The sequence below is a fragment of the Eublepharis macularius genome, chromosome 8 (genome assembly GCF_028583425.1).
Source record: "Eublepharis macularius isolate TG4126 chromosome 8, MPM_Emac_v1.0, whole genome shotgun sequence".
Lineage (NCBI taxonomy): Eukaryota > Metazoa > Chordata > Lepidosauria > Squamata > Eublepharidae > Eublepharis > Eublepharis macularius.
The window spans coordinates 109,944,003-109,964,905 of record NC_072797.1 but is presented as its reverse complement, the minus strand read 5'-3'; the positions used below and the strand labels follow the sequence as shown (position 1 = coordinate 109,964,905).

General features: G+C 40.2%; 1 protein-coding gene across 2 annotated transcripts in view; it reads left to right on the top strand.

Moving 5' to 3' along the window:
- The first annotated feature begins 4,401 nt into the window (after positions 1-4,401).
- The window catches only part of ZDHHC21 (zinc finger DHHC-type palmitoyltransferase 21), a 33,202-nt gene continuing 16,700 nt past the window's right edge, over positions 4,402-20,903 (top strand). The window contains exons 1-5 of one of the 2 annotated variants that reach the window (XM_054987440.1): positions 4,420-4,456; positions 4,544-4,573; positions 11,146-11,244; positions 14,894-15,005; positions 15,669-15,807. In XM_054987440.1, coding sequence (XP_054843415.1) covers positions 4,420-4,456; positions 4,544-4,573; positions 11,146-11,244; positions 14,894-15,005; positions 15,669-15,807 — 417 coding nt within the window. Of the gene's footprint in view, positions 4,574-11,145; positions 11,245-14,893; positions 15,006-15,668; positions 15,808-20,903 lie in introns of both variants that reach the window. The other variant, XM_054987441.1, reaches the window with a different exon arrangement.

The following is a 20,903-nucleotide window of genomic DNA, read 5'->3' as shown; positions in this document are numbered from 1 at the left end:
CGAGTAAGCATTTACCAATTTGCTCTGGTGCGACACAGACGACCCCCCCCCCTCCATTTCGGCATCCCCCTTCCCGCCTCTTTTATTTATTTTGTTTATATCCCGCCTTTCCCCCGCAATGGAGAGACCCAAAGCGGCCGAAGCCGCTCCTCCTCCAGGACAAGCAATGGGGCCGCAGGTGCTTTTGCAGCGGCTCCGCTCGCCAGGAGCAACAGAAGCGCCACGCGGCCCACAGCCACGACGCCCGCCGGCCGGCCGGCTTCCCCACAGCGCGGGAGGCTGAGCGCGCGCGCGGACTCGCTCTCTCCCCCCTCCTTCCGAGGCCTGTCAGTCTTCCCGACACGCATGCGCAGAGCAACTGCGGAAGCCAGAGTGCGGGCCGACTCGTGTAGATGAGGGTCGGCGGGGCCTCGCACCGGTGAGTGAATGAGAGGCTGTTGAGGCCGGGCGCCGGGAGGCGGCGCTGTTGCTATGACAATCCCGGCCCTGTCCGCGCTCGCCGGGGACGGGAGGGCTTCGCGGGTTCAAGGGCTGGGCGCAGGAGAAGCGGCGGAGGAAGCGGCGGAGGGGACCCGGCAAGGTTTGGCCGCCCCTGGCAGCTCCTCCCACGTTGCTTCGGCGACGACCAAGGATGACTCCGAAGGCTGCAGCTCAGCGGGTGCCCTCAGGAAGGCGCACCTCCTCCCGTGCCATGGGGCCCAAAGCACGTTCCCGAGGCGTGCAGCCCGTCTTTGGCTCAAGCAGCAGCAGCAGCAAAGGCTCAGAGGCCATGTGCCTCCTTTCCTGCTGCCCTGGTGAGGCGGATGAGCTCTAGAGGTAGTGCCTCTGCAGCTCACTACGGCCATTGGCAATGATGTGTGAGAGGCATGTGCGCCCATGCTCCTGTAGCAGGGTCCAAGGAGGATTCTGAAGCTGCAGCAGCAGCACAGGGGCAGGACATCATCTTCTTCCATGTTCCTTTGAGCCTGGGTCTGGGAGTGGCAACAGGCACAAGCCACACTGGTCGCATCCTTCCGTGTTGCTGTCTCCCACCGATTTGGGGCTTCAGGAAGCAGCACGGGTTGTGTGGGCTGTGAACTGACCCACACTCTTCCTTTTTTTTCTCATGTGTTTGGAAAAGCATTTTTACCTTTGTTTTTTCCCTGGGCTGAAAACATCTTCCCTACCAGTGAAGCTAGATTTTTTTGTCCCAATGGTTAAAGCAGCTGATGATAGACAAAGCAGTGACGTGCTGGTATTATGCATCCTTAATCTTGTTTGATTGATATTTGCACATGCCCCTTTACATTAGAAACTTGGTGGCTAGTGGCACATTTCACACATAACACAAAGGCAGCCCCTAGCTTTACTTCCCAGGATTCAACAGCAACAGTAGCAAATTTTCCTGAAAGCTTCCTTGAAACTTTGGCTGAGATCACACAGGCTTTAAAATATAATGTGCAATTCAATTTGGTGACAGCTGACTTTCTACGAGTTTTGAGATTTCATTGCGGAAGATACTAAACCCACAAAACAAGGTAGCGGCAAGGAAGAGATAAACATCTTACTTGGTGAACCACTGTGTGTATAACCTATAACCTGATCTTTTAATGCAGTTATTAATAATGCATTGCCCTTATTTGTGGCACTGTAGCTCTGTTATGGGTTCACTTGTCAGTACATTCACAGACACTGTTCTTAACCCAAGTAAGAATCAGTGTTATAGTCAAAAAGCAAATGGAAAATCTGAACACGGGTATGATGCCATGTTTTAATTACGCCAACCAGTCCCTACCAATCATCAGTGCAAAATCAAGATGATGTGATAGTTCATATGGCTAACCAGGAGGATCAGGTTGGTGTGATGCTAGGAATGGCATCTCTTACACACGACAGCCTAGACCTGGGAGTTTGGGATGGTCTTGTAGCTATGCAGCAACGCTCAGCTAAAAGTGCTGAAAGGAAGGCATTTGGTGTTTTCCAGATGTCATAAAAATGTACCTAGTTACTGCCCGTGAACATGGGATTATTCCCATGCTACCCCAAAGCAATGCTATGTGACAGGGATGGACATAGCACCAATTAAAGTGTATTTTTATGTAAGCCACCTTGTGGATCTTTCTGCAAAACGTGTTCCCCCCACCCAACACTGGCTAAAAGCATCCTTAAATTGATTGGCAAAATTGTGTATGTGGGCCAAGAGTGAAATATCCTGTTCACCAACAGTGTTGCTCTTGAGCTGCATCTCTTCCTGTCGCCTTTTGAAGCTAAATTATATGACGGGACCCAGCGCAGATGCTCAGCATGATGTATAATAGGGTTGTCAGGCTTCGTTATGATAGGAGAGGCAATGACCAAGCCTTCATGGAAATAATGAGTTTTGAAGAGGGATTTGAAACAAGCGAGAGGGGCGGCATCAGGCAGGTGTTCTGAGGGAGAGCTCCAGACATAAGGGCAACAATGAGTTGTTTGATGAAACAGAATAACTTTAGACTTGTAGAGGTCTTGCTGCATGTTTTTCCCTGGGCTCACGGGATCCATGTGTGCTTGCGGATTCCCCACTGGGAAATAATTTCCCAGGCATGCAGGGCCTGATTCAGATCAAGACAGCAGCATGCAAGATCTTTTTCCTATGCCATTTTTTACCCCACTGAGGACTCCATTTTACTGATGGGGGACATGGATTCTGCAGTGAAACAAATGGCATTCTCGGGGGCTACTTTGGAGTCATGAAAATGGCTGAGGTTCCTCCTTGCACACTGTGGTTCCAGTCTGAATTAGGCTCCTCGCATCTGAGAACTGAGTTTCCAGTAGGAAACCTGTAAGTGCATATTTGACTGACAGTCCTAATGTGGGATCTGGACCCAACCTGAGGACTATGTATGTTGTAGTTAGGTCTTTATAAGTTTGATGATGAATGTTGGAATGAACATATGAAACTACCTTATACTGACTATTAGTCTAAGTTTGTGGATCACTATTTTCTGGAAAATCTCATGGGGTATTTTTTTTTTAAATCCTAGTATCTCTGATACATTGTACAGGGCAAAAATTTTTACCCCAAATGCAAAATCAGTTGATTTTCTTGGGTTTTATGGGGAATTTGTGTGTGTGTTTGTGTACAGTTAAAAAAAAAGTCATCCCGTATATATCTACCTTGATACACCACTCCTACATTCTGACCTGGATACGAGGGCTGGATGTATCATCATTTTTCCTTGTATCTGACAAAGTGAGTTTTGATTCACAAAAGCTTCTGCTCTGGAAAACTTTGTCAGTCTCTGAGGTGCTGATGAACTCGAAATTTGTTCCAGTAAAAAACCTGCAAGTGGTAAGTGGCTGTACTTTGGAAACACTGTTTACTTCTCCTATCCATTCTTGCTCAAAGAAGTACTGCTAGGGGGAAAAAATTACCTTAAAAAGTTGAACAAGGAGGCTAATTGGCAGGAGTCTGTAGACAGACAGGCCATGGCACAATCCAATCTTCACATTGCTCACATTTGAACTCAGCATGGCTCAGCCCATTGTACAGAGTAGCACTTTTATGGTTCAGCTAAGATGGCTACATCACACCAGAGTTTACACTGGGATAGCGAGTTGGTATTCCTTGCCTCCCCAACAGTGCTTCCCCTAATAAATGTGCAGCCACGCTATAAAAGTTAATATTTTCTTCAAATTTGATTTCAGCCCAGGAGATCCTGATTCTACACATTTTTTTTTTTTTACATTTCAGCTCTTGGGTGAGAAAATAAGGTGGAGTTCAGTGACAGAATGTGGGTGCAGAAAAAGAAATGTAGTTTGGCATGTGCAAGTGCGGGATTATACAAGAGTTTTAATGTGGCTACCTGAATCTTTAATTGGATGCATCTACAGAATTTAGATAAGGGAAGGCTTTGGGAGGTGGAATGAAACGCACTTGTCTCTGCTTCTGGTTTAGTGCTAGAGTGTGAAATTAAGAGGATAGGAAAGTGCCTGTGCAGATTTGTCTTTAATAATTGTAAAGCCTGCAGCAATCGCTTAATAGAGACCAAGGTGAAATTGAGGGTTGGAAGGAGCTGGAGGTTTGCCAGATTGCTTGCCTGAGATGGGCTGGTTCTGAAAATATTGTCTAAGTGTTAAGCGTGGAGTTATGGGCATGAATGAACAGAGAGCTTAGCGGTCACCCCCTGTATTGCATAATCATATTTGATTTACTGGTATGAATCCCATAGTGACTGGCAACTCCTCTGAAACGGCAGCTCCTCTGATTTTTTTTTTACCCAAAGGGAAAGTTTACTTCATATATACTTCTTATTCTGCCTACAGGATACTATAAATGTCTGCTTTATTAACTTAGCTTGGATACTTTTATAATATTGTGAAACGAATTCTAATTAAAGTTTTTGTTTTCTTTAGGTCCATCTTTATCCTTTCTGTGTGGGACAAATTGTTTTTCAGATTATGGGACTAAGGATCCACTTCGTTGTTGACCCTCAGGGTTGGTTCTGTATGGGCCTAATTATCTTTGTGTGGCTTTTTAACACGTTCTTTATTCCAAAAATTATCCTCTTTCCACACTATGAAGAGGGACATTTATCAGCAGTGGCAATACTGTGTAAGTCATAATTAACACAATTTCCTTTGTTCCGGTCAGGGCTTGTGCTGAGGATGTTGAACCTTCATGACTTCAGCTTCTGACACTTGAAAAGGGGTTGTTGGGATTTTAGCAAGTGTCCTACGTCCAGTCATTAAAGAGTTAAATTGTTATTCTGTTTGTTTAGTCAGAGGCTCGGCTGGCCTCTACCAGGGTCAGGGCCTTTTCGGTCCTGGCCCCAACCTGGTGGAACTCTCTGTCTGAGGACACTCGGGCCTGCCAGGATCTTGTATCATTTAGGTGGGCATGTAAGACAAGAGATGTTTTGCCAGGCATATGATGGAGGCTAATTTTAGCCCATCATTGCTGAGCCTTCCACCCGTCTCCTTCTACAAGGGGTATGGAGACTCCACGCCCGCTGGTTGCCCCAAAAGGGGCACAGTATTTTATCTGTTTTAATCATTGATTTTAAGCTGTATTTTAATCAATGTTGTACTGCGCCCTGAGCCTGCTTGCGGGGAGGACGGGTTAAAAATAAAACAAACAAACAAACAAATAGCATAGGACCACTTAGGCCTCGAATAAAAGTCCCCACCTTAGAAAGGGGAGTCTTTAGTCTTAATGAAGGAATCTAGGATTGTCTATTGGATGGACCAGTTTATTAAGGAGCAATTAACTAGAAACATATACTAAACTTTTAATGCTGTTTGTTCAGTTTTAAGTTTCAGTCTCTAAGTAAATCTCAGTTTTTCTCTCTATCAAGATTAGTTTGTTAGCTATTCTTTATTTTCTTACCAAATGTACCCGTTTCCTGATATTTAGTAAAAGTATTTTTCTAGAGGTCTTTTTCTAGAAGTATTTTACCTTCTAAAAAAAGGTAAAAGCCTTTTAAATGTTTACCTGAATGGCTTTTAACAGGATGCCTGATTAACTAACAGTGTCAAATATACGTACACACTTGTGATGTCTGTATTTGAAGGAATGTGCCTTTTTGAAGATTCTAATGGAAAGGGCTGCTATTTAAATATGAGGGGACTGACAGCTGAATCAACTATAACCAGTCATTGCTAGAAAGGAAATTCATAGCCAATGTTTTCATCATTTTTTTAATAAACAAAGCCGTAATGATTATTAATGTGTTCAGGTAGTCTAATTTGACGTGGATTGAAATTGCCCAGCAGTGTGTTGGGTATCAACCTTGTGGCTTAATTATGTTCTTAAGACATAAGGGATAGGCAGCAATGTGGCAGAAGCCCAGAGGCATAAATGGGAGAAAGATTAGGGCAGGACCTAGCAGAGCTGGTATGGTTGGAACAATAAAGAGAGAGAAGACAAAGTAAAAAGGAACAGGCAATCAGGGTCAAGAGATTCAGGACTTTAAAAGTAAGGAAGGACAGAATTTATAGAGACCAGACTGCAGCAATTGTAGTGAATGATGAACTGACCAAGAAATTGACGATTAGTAAAGGAACAAGACAAGGTTGCCCGTTATCTCCATTGTTGTTCATTTTAGTATTGGAGATTCTGATGATACAAATCCGACAAGATGAGGAAATACGAGGAATAAAAATAAAGGACTATTCATATAAGGTCAGAGCATTTGCAGACGACATAATGTTAATTGTAGAAGACCCACTGGAGAATATGCCAAAAGTGATAGACAAGATCAAGGAGTTTGGAGACTTGGCAGGTTTCTTCATTAACAAAAAGAAGTCAAAGATATTATGCAAAAACATGACTAAGCAGAAACAACAATTGCTAATGGAAACAACGGATTGTGAAGTAACTAGTAAGGTGAAATACTTGGGAGTTGAGCTGACTGCAAAAAATATAGATTTGTTCAAGAATAATTATGAAAAATTATGGACTCAGATAGAGAGAGACTTGATCAAATGGAATAGATTGAACCTGTCATGGCTGGGCAGGATTGCAGCAGTTAAGATGAATGTGTTACCAAGAGTAATGTTTTTGCTACAGACAATACCAATCATCAGAGACTCTAAACAATTTGAAAAATGGCAGAGGAAAATATCAGATTTTGTTTGGGCAGGCAAGAAGCCTCGAGTGAAAGTAAAAGTTTTACAAGATGCAAAGGAAAGAGGCGGAATGCAACTGCCCAACCTGAGACTTTATCATGATGCAATCTGCCTAGTTTGGTTAAAAGAGTGGATGACATTAAAGAATAAGAAACTATTAGCCCTAGAGGGATATAAAAAAATTTTTGGATGGCACGCATACCTATGGCATGACAAAGTAAAGGTCAACTCGATGTTCCTGCATCATTTCGTAAGGAGAAGTTTATATACAATCTGGAAGAAGTATAGAATTTACCTACAAGAAGGAACCCCCCTGTGGGTGGTTCCATACGAGGTGATAGATCCGAGAGCTGTCGATAATGAACAACAATGTTTAACGTACAAAGAAATAACTAAAACTGAAGTATCTAAACTTAGAATAAAGACGCAAGAGGAACTATCACCTAATTATGATTGGTTCCAGTATAGACAGATTAGAGACTTATATAACTCGGACTCTGCAAAGGGGGGCATACGAACAGAGAACTCGGAACTAGAGCAGACCCTTCTTAAAGAAGACAAGAAAAGAATATCCAAGGTATACCAAGTATTGTTGAAATGGTATACTGAGGATGAGATAGTTAAAACACAGATGGTGAAATGGGCTATAAATTTTAATAAAGAAATAACAATGGAGGCATGGGAATACTTGTGGAAAACTACAATGAAGACAATGACATGTACTAATATTAAAGAGAACATTTACAAAATGATCTATCGTTGGTACATGACACCAAAGAAGATTGCGGTAGGGAATTTGAACACTTCTAATAAATGCTGGAAATGTAAGAAGCATGAGGGCTCCCTCTATCATATGTGGTGGTCATGTGAGGTAGCCAGGCAGTACTGGGGTGAAATAATAAGAGAAATGAGTGAAATTTTACAATTTCAAATAAATAAGAACCCAGAACTCCTGCTACTAAACTTGGGAATGGAGGGAATTCCAGCCCATCATAGGACGTTAATATTTTATATGACAGCAGCAGCTAGACTTTTGTATGCGCAGAAATGGAAAGTACAAGAAGTGCCAACTATTGAAGATTGGATCTACAAATTGCTGTATATGGCTGAAATGGACAAGATGACAAGAAAACTGAGAGATCTGGACTCAGGGCAGTTTAACACAGACTGGGAGAAGCTGAAACAATATCTGGAGAAGAAATGGGAGGTGGGAGGAAAACTGTGGCAGTTTGAGAACTACTGAAGTATAATAAAAGTATAAAAAAGAGGGGTGACTTTACCGGTGGAGGAAGAGAAATGTGAATTCATAAGCAGTTAGATTAATAGATTGATATATATATAGATATGTATAGGTTAATTGATAGAACATTGATAGAGAATAATTAATGATAAGGTTTAAACATGAGGATTGAGTAACTAACAATATTTTCTTTCTTTGATAAGATTTATATGCACCAAACTGAATGTACAGAAGAGTCAAATTGATTGATTATGTGATGAGCTATATAGAATTACCATAAAAAGATGAAATGAGTAATATATAGAGAACAAATCAAATTGTTTGATTTGTTTGATTTAAATGTGGGAAATTTTTATGGTTTATGATATATAGAAATATTTTAAACTGGAAAATGGGATAAATTGTTTATCTAAAGACGTACAGTTTGGGTGTATAATAAGAAAAGTAGTTAAAGATGTACTGCTTAACATAATGGAGAATGTATATCTGTTTTAGACAGAGGAATTTAATAGAAGTAAGGGAAAAGGGACAAAGGGTGGGAAAGCTGTTGGAAGTCAACAAAAGGGGGGGAAAGGGAGGGGGTTAGAAATGAAAAATTTGGGGAAAATTGAATGTAATGTAAAAATAAAAATATTCTAACCCAATAAAAAATTTTTCAAAAAAAAAAAAAAAGTAAGGAAGGACTTGAAGTTGACACAGAGTGAGAGAGAGGTTATGTTCTGATTTACACACAATTTTAGGATGAAACATGTTTTTGAAAGGGCAAAAGACCTGATTCAAACCTCTGCCTTTTCCTCTTTCACTCATTTTTAATGCTCGTTCATCACCACTGTTTCTGCAATCTGCTACTACTTCTGCATCATTTTTTTAAAAGAAACGTTTATCAGAGAGTGATACCAGTTAATCAGTTTTGTCAAAATGGCGATGTCAGTGAAGGTAGTAAACAATGTCATGTCGCTTTCACTCTGAAGCCTTGCTTATGCAAAATATGCACTGGAATACATGCCAGAAATTTCCAGGTTCAGTCCAGTTAGAGGAGTGGAAAATACCTCAGCCAGTCAGAATAAATAATCCTTAATGGATGTGCCCGTGCTCTGATTCAATACAAGTCAGCCTTGATACTCATACCAGCTGGATGGTCAAACAGAGCATTGGCATGATTATCAAGACAGCAGGCACATGCTTCCTCATGAACACTTTTTGTGGCCTTTCATGCATGGTCTACCACTGAAAATGTGGATTGCAAATAGCTTTGCCTTCATGATTCAGCTCAAGACTTCTGATAGTGCTATTCTTGCAAAAGTATTCAGTTGGGGGGCGGGTAATACAGTCGAAAGCAAACTAGAAATAATGATACTTTATGTGTCCAGAAATAATTGTATCTGGGCAGAAGATGACCAGTGTACAAACAAGGTTTTGAACTATGTGTATGTATAAAGAAACTTGTGTCTGAGAGTCAGCTATCTTTTGAGAGCTAATATGGGGCCACTTGAAACAGGTGAAACCAGTATCTCTCACAGTGATAGAGGAATATAGAAGGGGGTTGATAAAACTGAGTAGTAAGCTCTGGCTTTGCCACATTTAACACAAAATTCAGTGTTACATCAAAGAGGAAAAGAGTATGAGGTACTGAAAATCATGTAAATAAGAAAATTATGTTCAACTTAAAATTCTGGTTGGTGTAAAGCCTGCTGATTCAGGATGAATTTGTTATGTAGTTTTTGGTGCTCTGGAGCATTGTGTTATAGCATTGGTCTGCGAAATAGTGATTCAGAATTTGGTTTTAAAATATGCTGCAGTTAACTTTGGCATTCTTCCTCCAGAGAGTCTAGAGAGAGTACAGGGAATGATATCACAAACAAAACCAGACTTGGTGAGATTATATTTAAATCTCTGATCCTACCATGAATCTATCTGACGACATTGACTTAATAAGCCATTTCCACACGGCCACGCACCCAGAAGATCACGCGAAATTTACAGCATAAAAGCATCTTCCTAGCGCCATTTCCTGGCCCTTTTTCTGACATCATCGGGCCATTAAAGTAGGGGATTGTGCTGGGAGATCATGCTAGGAAGACGCTTCATGCTGTGAGTTCTCGTGATCTCCTGGGGCGCGTGTGAAAACGGCCATAGTCTGGGTAATGTGCTTTGTAGCGGAGGACCACTCTGGCGGTAGAAAAGGCTGCACTGTAAGTGAATGCAAGGTTTAGGATTTTAGCCACTATATGGAACTAATACATCAATATATATTATCGATCAAGCAACAACAAAACATACAAACTCGTGATGCCTGGGTAAATAAAGAAGTCTTAATCTGGTGCCAAAAATTTAACAAACACAACATCAGGTGAATAGAGTAGAGGAGGGCATTCCATAACTGCAAAGTCCCTTTTTCTTATTATTGCTTTTTAAAGTGGTGCTTTGCAGTGACTCCAGTTCTAGCTGGTACATAGCTCCTAAAAGTTGGTACTGGGAGACTACTGTTCCATCCCTTGACCTCTGGCCTGTGCTGTGCCACAGGCTTCCATCTTGTCTCCCATGTATATGAAAATGCTGAAAATGGACTATTTGGGGTACAGTGTCACCAGTTTGCCAATAACACACATAACTTGGACTCTTCTATCTAAATCCAGAGAGACAAGGAACCTCTAAACCAGTGTCTGGGGATCATATTACCCCGATTTTTTATAGTGGATTCCAGTTTGTCTCTTAAAGCCTTTGATGGCTTTTGAGCTGGGTAACTGAAGCATCTTTATCCACATGAACATATCTGTGGCTCCTGATCTTCTGGTTTTGCTCTTTTCTGTGTGCCTGCTTTGTGAGGTGAGATTAATGGGCATGGTAGGAAAGGGCTTTTCAGCTATGAAGTCTGGAATTCCATCTCCCAGAACTCTTGACCAGCCCTCTTGTTATCAGCCATTTGCAGGTTGGTAAACAGGTTTTTCTGAAAGACCTTTGAAGAGGGGCTAAACCCAGGTTTGTTTGTTTGTTTTTAGTTTTGTCTGTCTTTTGTTTTGTTTTTATTGCTATGGATGTTATTTGGTGTTTCATGATTTTAAATGTTGGCTTTTTATCTTATTATGATGCCAATTTGTGGGATGACGATTCATTTTGAATGATGCTCATTTGCTATGTAGTATGGGTTTATTTTGTTCTAAATTCTGTCCTAAGCCACCTTGAATGCTCCAATAATAGAATGAAGGAATATAAATATAGTACATAATGCATGAGGTGAATTCTTGAGTAGATGAAGTCTTCCTCCATAATCCCAGAAAAGTCTGTTATTGACAGATGGAAATTTATCTGTTTTACAGGTTATTATGTACTTGCATTGTTCTGTATTGTTTCATTACTGAGAGCCTCAGTAGCTGATCCAGGGAGACTACCTGAAAACCCAAAGATACCAATTACAGGTACAGCATTGATTGAAATTAGTTGGCTTTTTAAAGTGTGTTTCTGAAAATCTAGCCTCACACCTGTGCTGCATATGATGCAGGCTTGGGATGAAGCCACCTTGTTTGTTGTAGTTGATAATACATACTGGTAAATTATAGGGAGAGTTTTATCCTTTTGATTCTGTTGGATCTCGGCTGCTTTTCCTATCACAGACCAAGACCCTGCCAAGGTCCATAGACTGACAGCTGACTCGCCCTCAGCTAAAGATACTTTGCAGTTTCTAAATATAAGAAGAGCCAGTTATATGGAGAAAACAAAATGCAATCGAGCAGCCTTCTATTATTTCCTCCGGATCATATTCCCATTGGGCCACGCTACAAGTGACTAATGACACTTGAACGGCAAGTGAACATACTCACGTGTATTCCTCCCTGTTCACTTGTGCTCCACTTGCCCTCCACTTGATCATGTAGCGAACAGGGAGGAATACACGTGTGTCTGTTCACTTGCCGTTCAAGTGTCATTCGTCACTTGTAGCTGGGCTCATTGTCTCTTGCTACATTCTTTGAAGAAAATCTGGAAACTGCAGCTGATACAGATGTAGCAGCACTAGTTTTGTCAGACGATAGCAGCTGGAAGCATGTGACTCCTGTCCTTTAGGAGCCCTTTAGCATGGTTTCCATGCTAAATTCAAAGTGCTGTTTTTGGCTTTTAGACTCTATGGGGCCCAGATCTAGGATGCCTTAAGGTAATGGTCCAGACCTGGAACCTACAGAGCTTCATGTGACAAGTCACATGACATTAGAGTTATGTAAAAGGATGAAGGAGAGCCACCGGAGTTATGACTGCATGGATGCCAAGGCCAGGACTGTGAGCAGCAAGAACAGGAAAAGCAAGCTGAACATCAGGAAATGTACTGTAGTGAGGGAGGATTAAGCCAAGCGTCAGAGCCATGGAGAAACGCTCTCCATTGCTGAATGAGCTGACCTCATCGTCCTGCTGCTCTCCATAATGTGTGCAAAGAGCTGCAGGTGTTATGATGCCCTTGTTCTCTACATATGCATTAATATCAAGGCAAGAAGGCAAAGAGAGAGAGGGGGAAAGCTCTGTAAGGGGCCTGACAGCAAGTAGACGTCTGTGACCCTCATGATTCTCGAGCCTATGACTCTCAAGCCATAGATGGAAGATCATTGCGTTAGAGAGCAACTTCTTCCATACATGCTCCCTCTCCTGTCTGTGAGGGGAAACGTTCCTGTGGAAACCATCAGCATCTAAAATGAAGCTATCTGCCCTCAGAAATAAGCATGGGGGGCGGGGGGGGGCGGGGTTGGGTTCAGAGAGGCTTGCCTCATATACTCCCTTGAAGTCCTTTGGCATTGAGTGCAGATGTGAAAGTTCTGCTTGGCCTTCCCCTGAGGTTTAATTTGATGCTGTTACATGTTTTAGAATTAATTTTTTTTTAGTTGAACTATGTACTTTTAAAATACGTTTCTATTTTGTGTTCTGAGGTACTTTGAGTATTTTATGGTGGAAAAGCAATTTAATAAATATCAGTACAATAAAAATGTAGCTATAATCTGTTAATCAGTGCAGATATGCAAACATTCATTTACCTGGACGTTTACCAAGCACATTGAAGTATATATTGATGAACTGGAGTATGAACTGGAATGAAGGCAACCGTAGCTGCAATTTTCTGTATTTTTGGCCTTGATTTAAAGAAAACCCCAAAATACAATTGCCTTGTGTGTTTAAGAGGTTTAAGTAAGCATTTCCCATTACTAATATTGAAAATGGTTCCTAGAGATTTTGTTTTTTTTGTAGAGGGATAGATTAAAATTGTTTAAAGTTAATTTTAAAAACTTACAGAGGGTGTTGCTTGCTACTAATTTCTGTGCCCATATATCTGGATTCCATTTTGTTGAAATTAAGAGCTTCCAGTAGCTTGTTCTACATACGTCAATAAAACTAAATTGATAGACATTATTTTGGTTTCTCATACCAATATAGATTAGATTGGATTTGGAGATGGTTGCATCTATCGGTACTGCGCACATTGGTATGGTCATATGCGTTTGCTGTATATTTTAAATCATATTGGAAAACTTGCTTTGAGCGTTTCTGAGCCTTCTGTTAATGGTAACTCTCTTATTAAAGAGTAACACCTTTGTGACATTGGCTTTATGGGAACAGATTGAAAATCAGTTTCCATCTGGCATTATTACTAGTTTAATGATCTTGAATATTGGGTTTCCATACTGTCAGTGTGCAAATGATGCCATTTTTCAGCAAGATGAGAGAAACATGGCAGATCCCAGCAGGAGGATTAAAATTAATTCTGTGTCGGAAAATTCAAAAATGTATTGTAGGCTTTATAATTTATATAACTGTTCTACAAAATAAATCTATATATGACTTGTGAACACTTAAAAGCATTTCCTGGTTACAATTTGTATTTCAGAGCAGATCAACTCATTCTTAACTGTACATCTTCAGATAAGAAAATTAGATCTTGATATTTCTTCCCGGAGATCAACCTTCTTTTTGTGAATTCGCATTTTCTGCATCTTCAAAAACTAAAATTAAGAATTCAGAGAGAGTTTGTGCCTTGCAAAATAATCAACAGATTATTTGTATTGTAGTAAGGGCATTAAGAGCCAGTTTGGTGTAGTGGTTAAGAGCACGGGACTCTAATCTGGAGAGCCGGGTTTGATTCCCCACTCCTCCACAAAGCCAGCTGGGTGACCTTGGGCGAGTCACAGTTCTCTTGAGCTCTCTTAGCCCCACCCACCTCACAGGGTGATTGTTGTGGGGTAATAATAACACTTTGTAAACCGCTCTGAGTGGGCATTAAGTTGTCCTGAAGGGCGGTATATAAATCGAATGTTATTATTATTTATTATTATTATTATTTTGATCAGGTCATGTGGCCCAAAATTTCAACATTCCCCTGAAAAGAGATCTTGATCACTGGTATGAAATGGTCCATGACCCTTTATACCACTAGTTATATCTGTTTAATAGTCATCAAGAACATGCCCTAGTCATCTGGCTATATACATAATGAAGGTTCAGATATGAAAACTGGTGCAGCCTTTTCACTAAAAGAAAATTTGAATTCATCAGCCTGGTTTCTGTGCAGTTCCATGTAAGCTAAGGTTCCATAGCTGTCTAGAGTGCAAGGCACTCCCTCTCTCCTCATTTTTGGGTCATTTGAGGAAAGAGGGGCACACATGTTTCCCACAGTTCTCTCTTTGCTATTGTAAGAAATGGTACCTTCAGAGTCTAGTCTAACAGAGAACACCATCCTCCCACCCCCTAAAAACAATCCTTCCTACACGCCATGAAATTTATTTACCTCCAGGTTGTAAATAAGGAGCTAATATGCAGCGAAGCATATTGGGTCAGTTGCACAAGATTCTGCAACCCTTCTAAGTTTTCTAACAAAATATTTTTTAACCAAGCTGGTCAAATGAGAGATAGAATCTAGTGTGTCTTCTGTCCACTAGGACTAACATGTACTCAAGTGCATGGTATGGTATTAATTGTTTTGACTGTTTGGTTGAGGAACATCTTGGTAGATTGTTTTTATTCCTGTAGGAAAGCAAACTTAATGGCAGCTCTGCAAATACATTATTAACCTTGTTTGCTTTTTTTACTTTTTAGAAAGAGACTTTTGGGAGTTATGTAATAAATGTAATATGATGAGACCAAAACGTTCCCATCACTGCAGTCGCTGTGGACACTGTGTACGGAGAATGGACCATCATTGTCCATGGTAAGATAAGCCTTTCCACATCACATCTTCTCTTGGTACACTGCTTTCTAATTAATTGCTGACTCATGATGCTTTCCTAGAAGTTACACAGAAATGTTACTGCTGTAAGATCAGGGACCAAATTGGTGACTTTAGGTTTTTTGATGTTCAGTTGGGTTTTCAGTATTGATCTATATGAGAGTGCAGTTTGTTCAGATCTAGAGGTATCATAAGTGCAGACATGTTTATTTTAGGAGGGCTACGTTCTCATTCTGAATCCAGCTGCAAAATAATAAGTCGGTTTTGATTACAGAAGAGAAACCTGATATAGTACAGAATCCTGTCCCTCTTTTGTAGCAAGAAATTATTAGATGAAGAACTGTAGGAAGTGACTTTAAAACGTCAGTATTTGTCATTATATGTATAAGAGAAAGCATTGCTTCGTTTACAAATGGGAAGGGGGTATTTGGGGTAACAACACTGCCAACAGTCTCTACCAATAGAGGCAATCATAGGGGGACGGGGCTGTCCAATGAGGGGGAATTTAAAGAGAACGGTGGTGAATGTTCTTCCCCTTGCCCTGTTCCCTTCATCTTTTTATGAGATATAATGGTTCACTGGTTTGATTTACAGCTCAGGTTACAGTGATGCTATACTGCACGTGTTTGCTCTGTTTTTCTGCAGGATTAATAACTGTGTTGGTGAAGACAATCACTGGTTGTTTTTGCAGTTATGCTTCTACACACAGCTCCTCAGTTCCTATACTCTACTACTTGATTTCTGCCACTGTTACTACCTTGAACCACTAAAAAAAATCAATTGGGTAAGAATCTTCTACTTCCAAAGAGAGGGTAAATACTGACAACCTTCACTGTATAATAACTTATTTTAATATTTGTACTTTTTTTTTTGTATTTTACCCATCACTGAATCCTAGTGTAGAAGTGTGATTTTAAGCTTCCTGTGACTTAGGAAAGGAGAATTTGATAATTTAGTAGGGGTGAACACTTTGCTTCTAACGTTGAAAAAAACTAGCGTTTGCAAAATCATTATGAAGTGTTAAATTCAGCATTATGTCTGCAGTCCAACTATACATTTGTTAACATTGGCAGTAAAGCAGACTCATGCCAATACTTAAACTATGTTTCAAACACAGCAGGGATTAGGAACAGCTATGCATGTTTTGCTGTAAACATTAATGTTTACCAATATACATACATGTATATGTTATCATATTGTGCTAAACTGCAGTTTATCTGGGAAAATTCCTGTAATGGAAGTATAAGCAGAATCATTACATAGAATTTCCCTAAATCAGGACTTGTGAGGAGAAATATTCTTGGTATGGGGCATCTTCTTTCTTTCTTTCTTTCTTTCTTTCTTTCTTTCTTTCTTTCTTTCTTTCTTTCTTTCTTTCTTTCTTTCTTTCTTTCTTTCTTTCTTTCTTTCTTTCTTCCTTCCTTCCTTCCTTCCTTCCTTCCTTCCTTCCTTCCTTCCTTCCTTCCTTCCTTCCTTCCTTCCTTCCTTCCTTCCTTCCTTCCTTTCTTTCTTCATCACCACCACCATCATCATCAAGTAAAATTACTGGGTGAAGGACAAACATGCTCACTGTTGCTGGTTGGACCCCCCAGTCCAGCAGCAGCAATGAACAGGAGGTGGGCTCTGGTTCCTGCCCATGGCTACCACCTGTTAGGTTCTGCTGCATGGATGCTGCTGGATATGAGCTTTGTTAAGTGGCATATATAGATACCCAGAAACCCCTATTCCTCGTGGATGCTGGTTAACTTTTACTGTATTTTGGATTTTCCACGTTTGAAGTTATATGAAATGTTAACCCAAAAAAGCTAACTTCTGTATTATCAGGACCATTTTATCTTCTGGACAGCGGTCAGGGAGTCAGAATCATATTTTGCTTTACACGGATGCCTGTCACTGTATATTTATTAACCACTTTTCTCCCTACTGTGACCCAAAGCAGCTTATAACAAATAAAAATACAGTTAAATATGATAGATGGAATACAATTTAAATATACAAAAAGTCTATAGAATAAACTATATCTTGGGACTGGAGTAGAAGCCAGCAGACCAGTTGCCCTTTTTCTGGCCCTTGTTCCTCCTTGCCACACCCAAGAGACATGCCTGAGACAGGAGGAGCAAACAAGCACAGCTAAAATGTTGTAGCTGGCAGCAGTCAGCCTTCCAATCTGCCCTCCCTCAAGACTGTTTCTTGCTTTGTTGGAATAAATGTTGTATTAAAATGTTTTTTTCAGAGAGGTTACGTATGGATGTTTCCTTGTATAAGATTTATGTGGGAACTTGGTAGGCATAGCTTCCTTTGATCCACACTGTTCTAGAGTACACGAATAAGCAATTGTGTAATCGTTTTTATCTGCCTATCTAAATAATTCATCCAGAAATTGCACTTGGATGATTACTGAGAAATAGAAGCATGTGGTGCTAGATTATATTTGCGTATATGTTGATTAAAGGGCCCAGATGACAGATTTGGATATTTTTTTTTGGTAAGGCTCTTGCTTCAGAAAATTAGGGCTTTGGCATTCCATGTTGTTTACATTTTGCTAATGATTTGATTCAGATGATTTGATAGTCACATTCTTTTTTAAAAAATTCATCTGCAGAGTTGGTAGCAATGAGCTGAGAAAAGATAAAATTAAGTATCATTTGCTTGGGAATTCAGCCAGATTTAAAGCTTCAGGGATGACATCAGAGTACCATTTGGTTGATTTCTGACTGTGTTGCTAAAGATTTGATATCCCATAACTGTGTGCTACACAATCATTCATTCTGCCCTTTGGCATGAAAGGATAGAAACAGAAAGTAGTATCTGTTTAATCCTTAGACAGAAATTATGTACTGTAGAAATCAAGTCTAAAGCTCAGTTCATTTCACATTTCACAACTATGCTGCCCTCTTAAAGAAATGAAATATTCTTTTGCCATTTTTGCTTTGTTTTCTAATGCCTTGATCCCAAACATTTGTGCTGATATGTCTGCTTGCAATGCCAGCCCAACTTCCCTGAGGTGCTAAAGAAAGTATGAGAAGATGCACAGGTGTAACTACCATCATATTTCCATGCACTTGTATGTTGCCATTGAAACAAAAATTAACAAACACCAGCTCTGTGTTTGGATTTATGCTGTTTTTCAAATTTCTACAACCCATACCCTATTGTATTTGTTCAGTGAATGTCCTTGCTGTTGATCTTATTGACTTGGACTTTGTAATCTGCCTTGGGTCTCAAAGAGAAAGGCAGAATATAAAACAATCAAACAAACAAACAAAACTTTACCTTGATATGCGCAAAGATTTTGCACATCTGTTTTAAAATGTTTATTTATAACAAATGTAAGCATGTGATTGTATAATGTAAGCTAGACTGTAATGGTATCCACATTTAATGTGACTTTAATACATAAAAGTGTATACCAGTGATAGATAAAAATGAATGTTCTTAATCCATTCCATGCCTCTTTACTTATATTGGAATATACTGGTAACTAGTCTATAAAGACACCTTTTTTTAAGAACTAAGAAATAAGATTCAGTTTACTGGATTGGGTTATTTGCAAGACCCCCAAGAATCACATAAATGTCTTTTAAAAGCGAAATATTAAAAAGCCATGATCTTGAGCTATACAATTCCCTTGTATGTTTGGTTGCAGTTATTGCAGCTGTTTGTCCAGTAGGAGGAGCAGTATTACTGTGAGAGTCCCCTACAAAGTGAGTAAAGCCATTAAGATATCGTTAAGTTTATTTCCTGGCCACTGCCAGAAGGCATCGCTTATTTTATATCTGACAGCTATCATGTTGCATAAGAAATGCTATATTTCCTGCTTTGCTAATACCCAGAGTGGCTGAGCATGTGATCTCTGTATCTATCTATTTTTGTACCTTGTTAAATTTAGCTGAAACATTAGTAAACATGAGAACATTCAAAATGGCCTGTCTGACCACTTGTCCCTTGGCCCCTTGCTGTTTTTCTGGCAGGCAGTGGCTTTCCAGGCTTTGGTGGCAGACCTTGTACTCTGTAAATGCAAGTTTGTTTGTTTGTTTACATAGTTATGTTATTTATAGTCTGCCTTTCCTCCTGAGACTCAAGACGGATTACACAATGTAGATCAATACGATGAACAGCTGGGACATTGAGTAAATAATACAATAGACTAAGGGTTGCAGAAATTCAAAAACAAGCAGAGATCCAATACAGAACTGCAAACAATGCTGAACCAAAAAATAAGCAGATGGACACGACATACTGTATGATGTTGAACTATCCAGTAAGAGCATGCTTAAAGCAACACAGTAGTATAGTTTACAGTCCCTGTCTTTTTCCAGTGCATCTCTTGGAACTATTTCTTTAGAGCACAACCGTATTACTTGTGTAGAAGAGTCCTCCTAAATCATTCTATTTTGCATAGTTAGAGGAAAGCCAGGAGAATGGGAGCTTTAGTGGTACCATTACCACTAAATTGACCTAATGGACCTACATTTTAATTGTAGGTCCATTAGGTCAACTGGACATTAAATTGATCGGTGATAGCAAGTCAACCTCACTTACATTAAAATGCCTGAAAAATATATTGTTTTGATTACAGCAGTAAAGTGCTAATCTTAAATTCAAAGAGACAAGTACTATACACAGCGCACACTCAAAAGGTTTTCTTTAAAAAATTTTAAGAGACAGTGTTAGAGTTCCATAATGTCTGGATTTTGATCGTTAAAAAGTAGAATACTTTTGCATGCAAGAGTTCTTTAAATTCACTGGCAGGCTCTGGCAGGCTCAGTCTATAGCTCCATGGATTATTCAGAATCAGCCCCAGAAAACTGCAAAAAATAAAAGATCTACAAGGGCTGAGACCACATGATCAGCTATCTCTAGAGATGGGCACAAACCGAAATATGAACCAAAGTTCATGACGAACCAGGCCGGTTCGTGGTTTGCAATCCGGTGGTTTTTTTCTGACGAACCGCCACTAACTTTAGGCTGGTTCATTTTTTGGTTCGTCACTGTAGATAGCCTGGCACCGATCAATGAGTTTCCTAGACAACAGGGGATGGACTTCCTGCAGACCTTCTGCTGACCTGGAAGTGGCCTTCTGCTGGTCCAGAAGTGACCTTCTGCTAGCCTGGAAGTGACTATTTGCTGACCTGGATGTTATGTTTTCACAAACCAAATGAACCAGTTCGTGAACCGGGGCAGGTTCATGAAAGTTCATGGTTCGTGAAATGTGGCAAACCACGAACCACACGGTTCGTTTTTTCCTCAGTTCGTGCCCATCTCTGCCTATCTCTTTAAGGATGTGTTGGTTCTCATCTTCTCATGGGATTACATCTGAAAAGAGGATGCTGCTGCTTTTTGTTAAGGAGTCATGGGGATAAGTATCATTTCATCCTTGTTTGAATGAGCTCCTGAAACACTGACAAACATGAAGAATATTCCTAATACTTTGGTGATGTGTTGAAGCTAGAATATAGGTTTGGAGAATAGGCTTGGTGGGCTTGAAGGTGGATCTTGCATTGCAGGAGAGCTAGAGCCAATAGTTGAGTATGAGTACATGCTATGAATGGCGACTGATCTTGCAGCTCTTAGTTAGCTTAATTTGCCTTTGTGAAGTAGTGTACTTGATCTCATGCAAGTTTATCAAGCTTTAATTTGTTTCTCAGTTCACTACAAAGGCTAGTTGTTTGGTGATGCATAAAATTTCATGAAGTCTAGGCAGGTACCAGTATCTGGGCCATTCAGTGGAAGGAGGCTGAAGGGAGAGGAAGGACTACTCAGGACATAACTTTGCATATTGCTGCTTGCCAGTAATACCTGATAGGATTTACCTTGGTATCATTATCCTGTTTTCTTGATTCAGTTCCATAGCATTGGCTGCTCCTGGCCAAGGGCAGG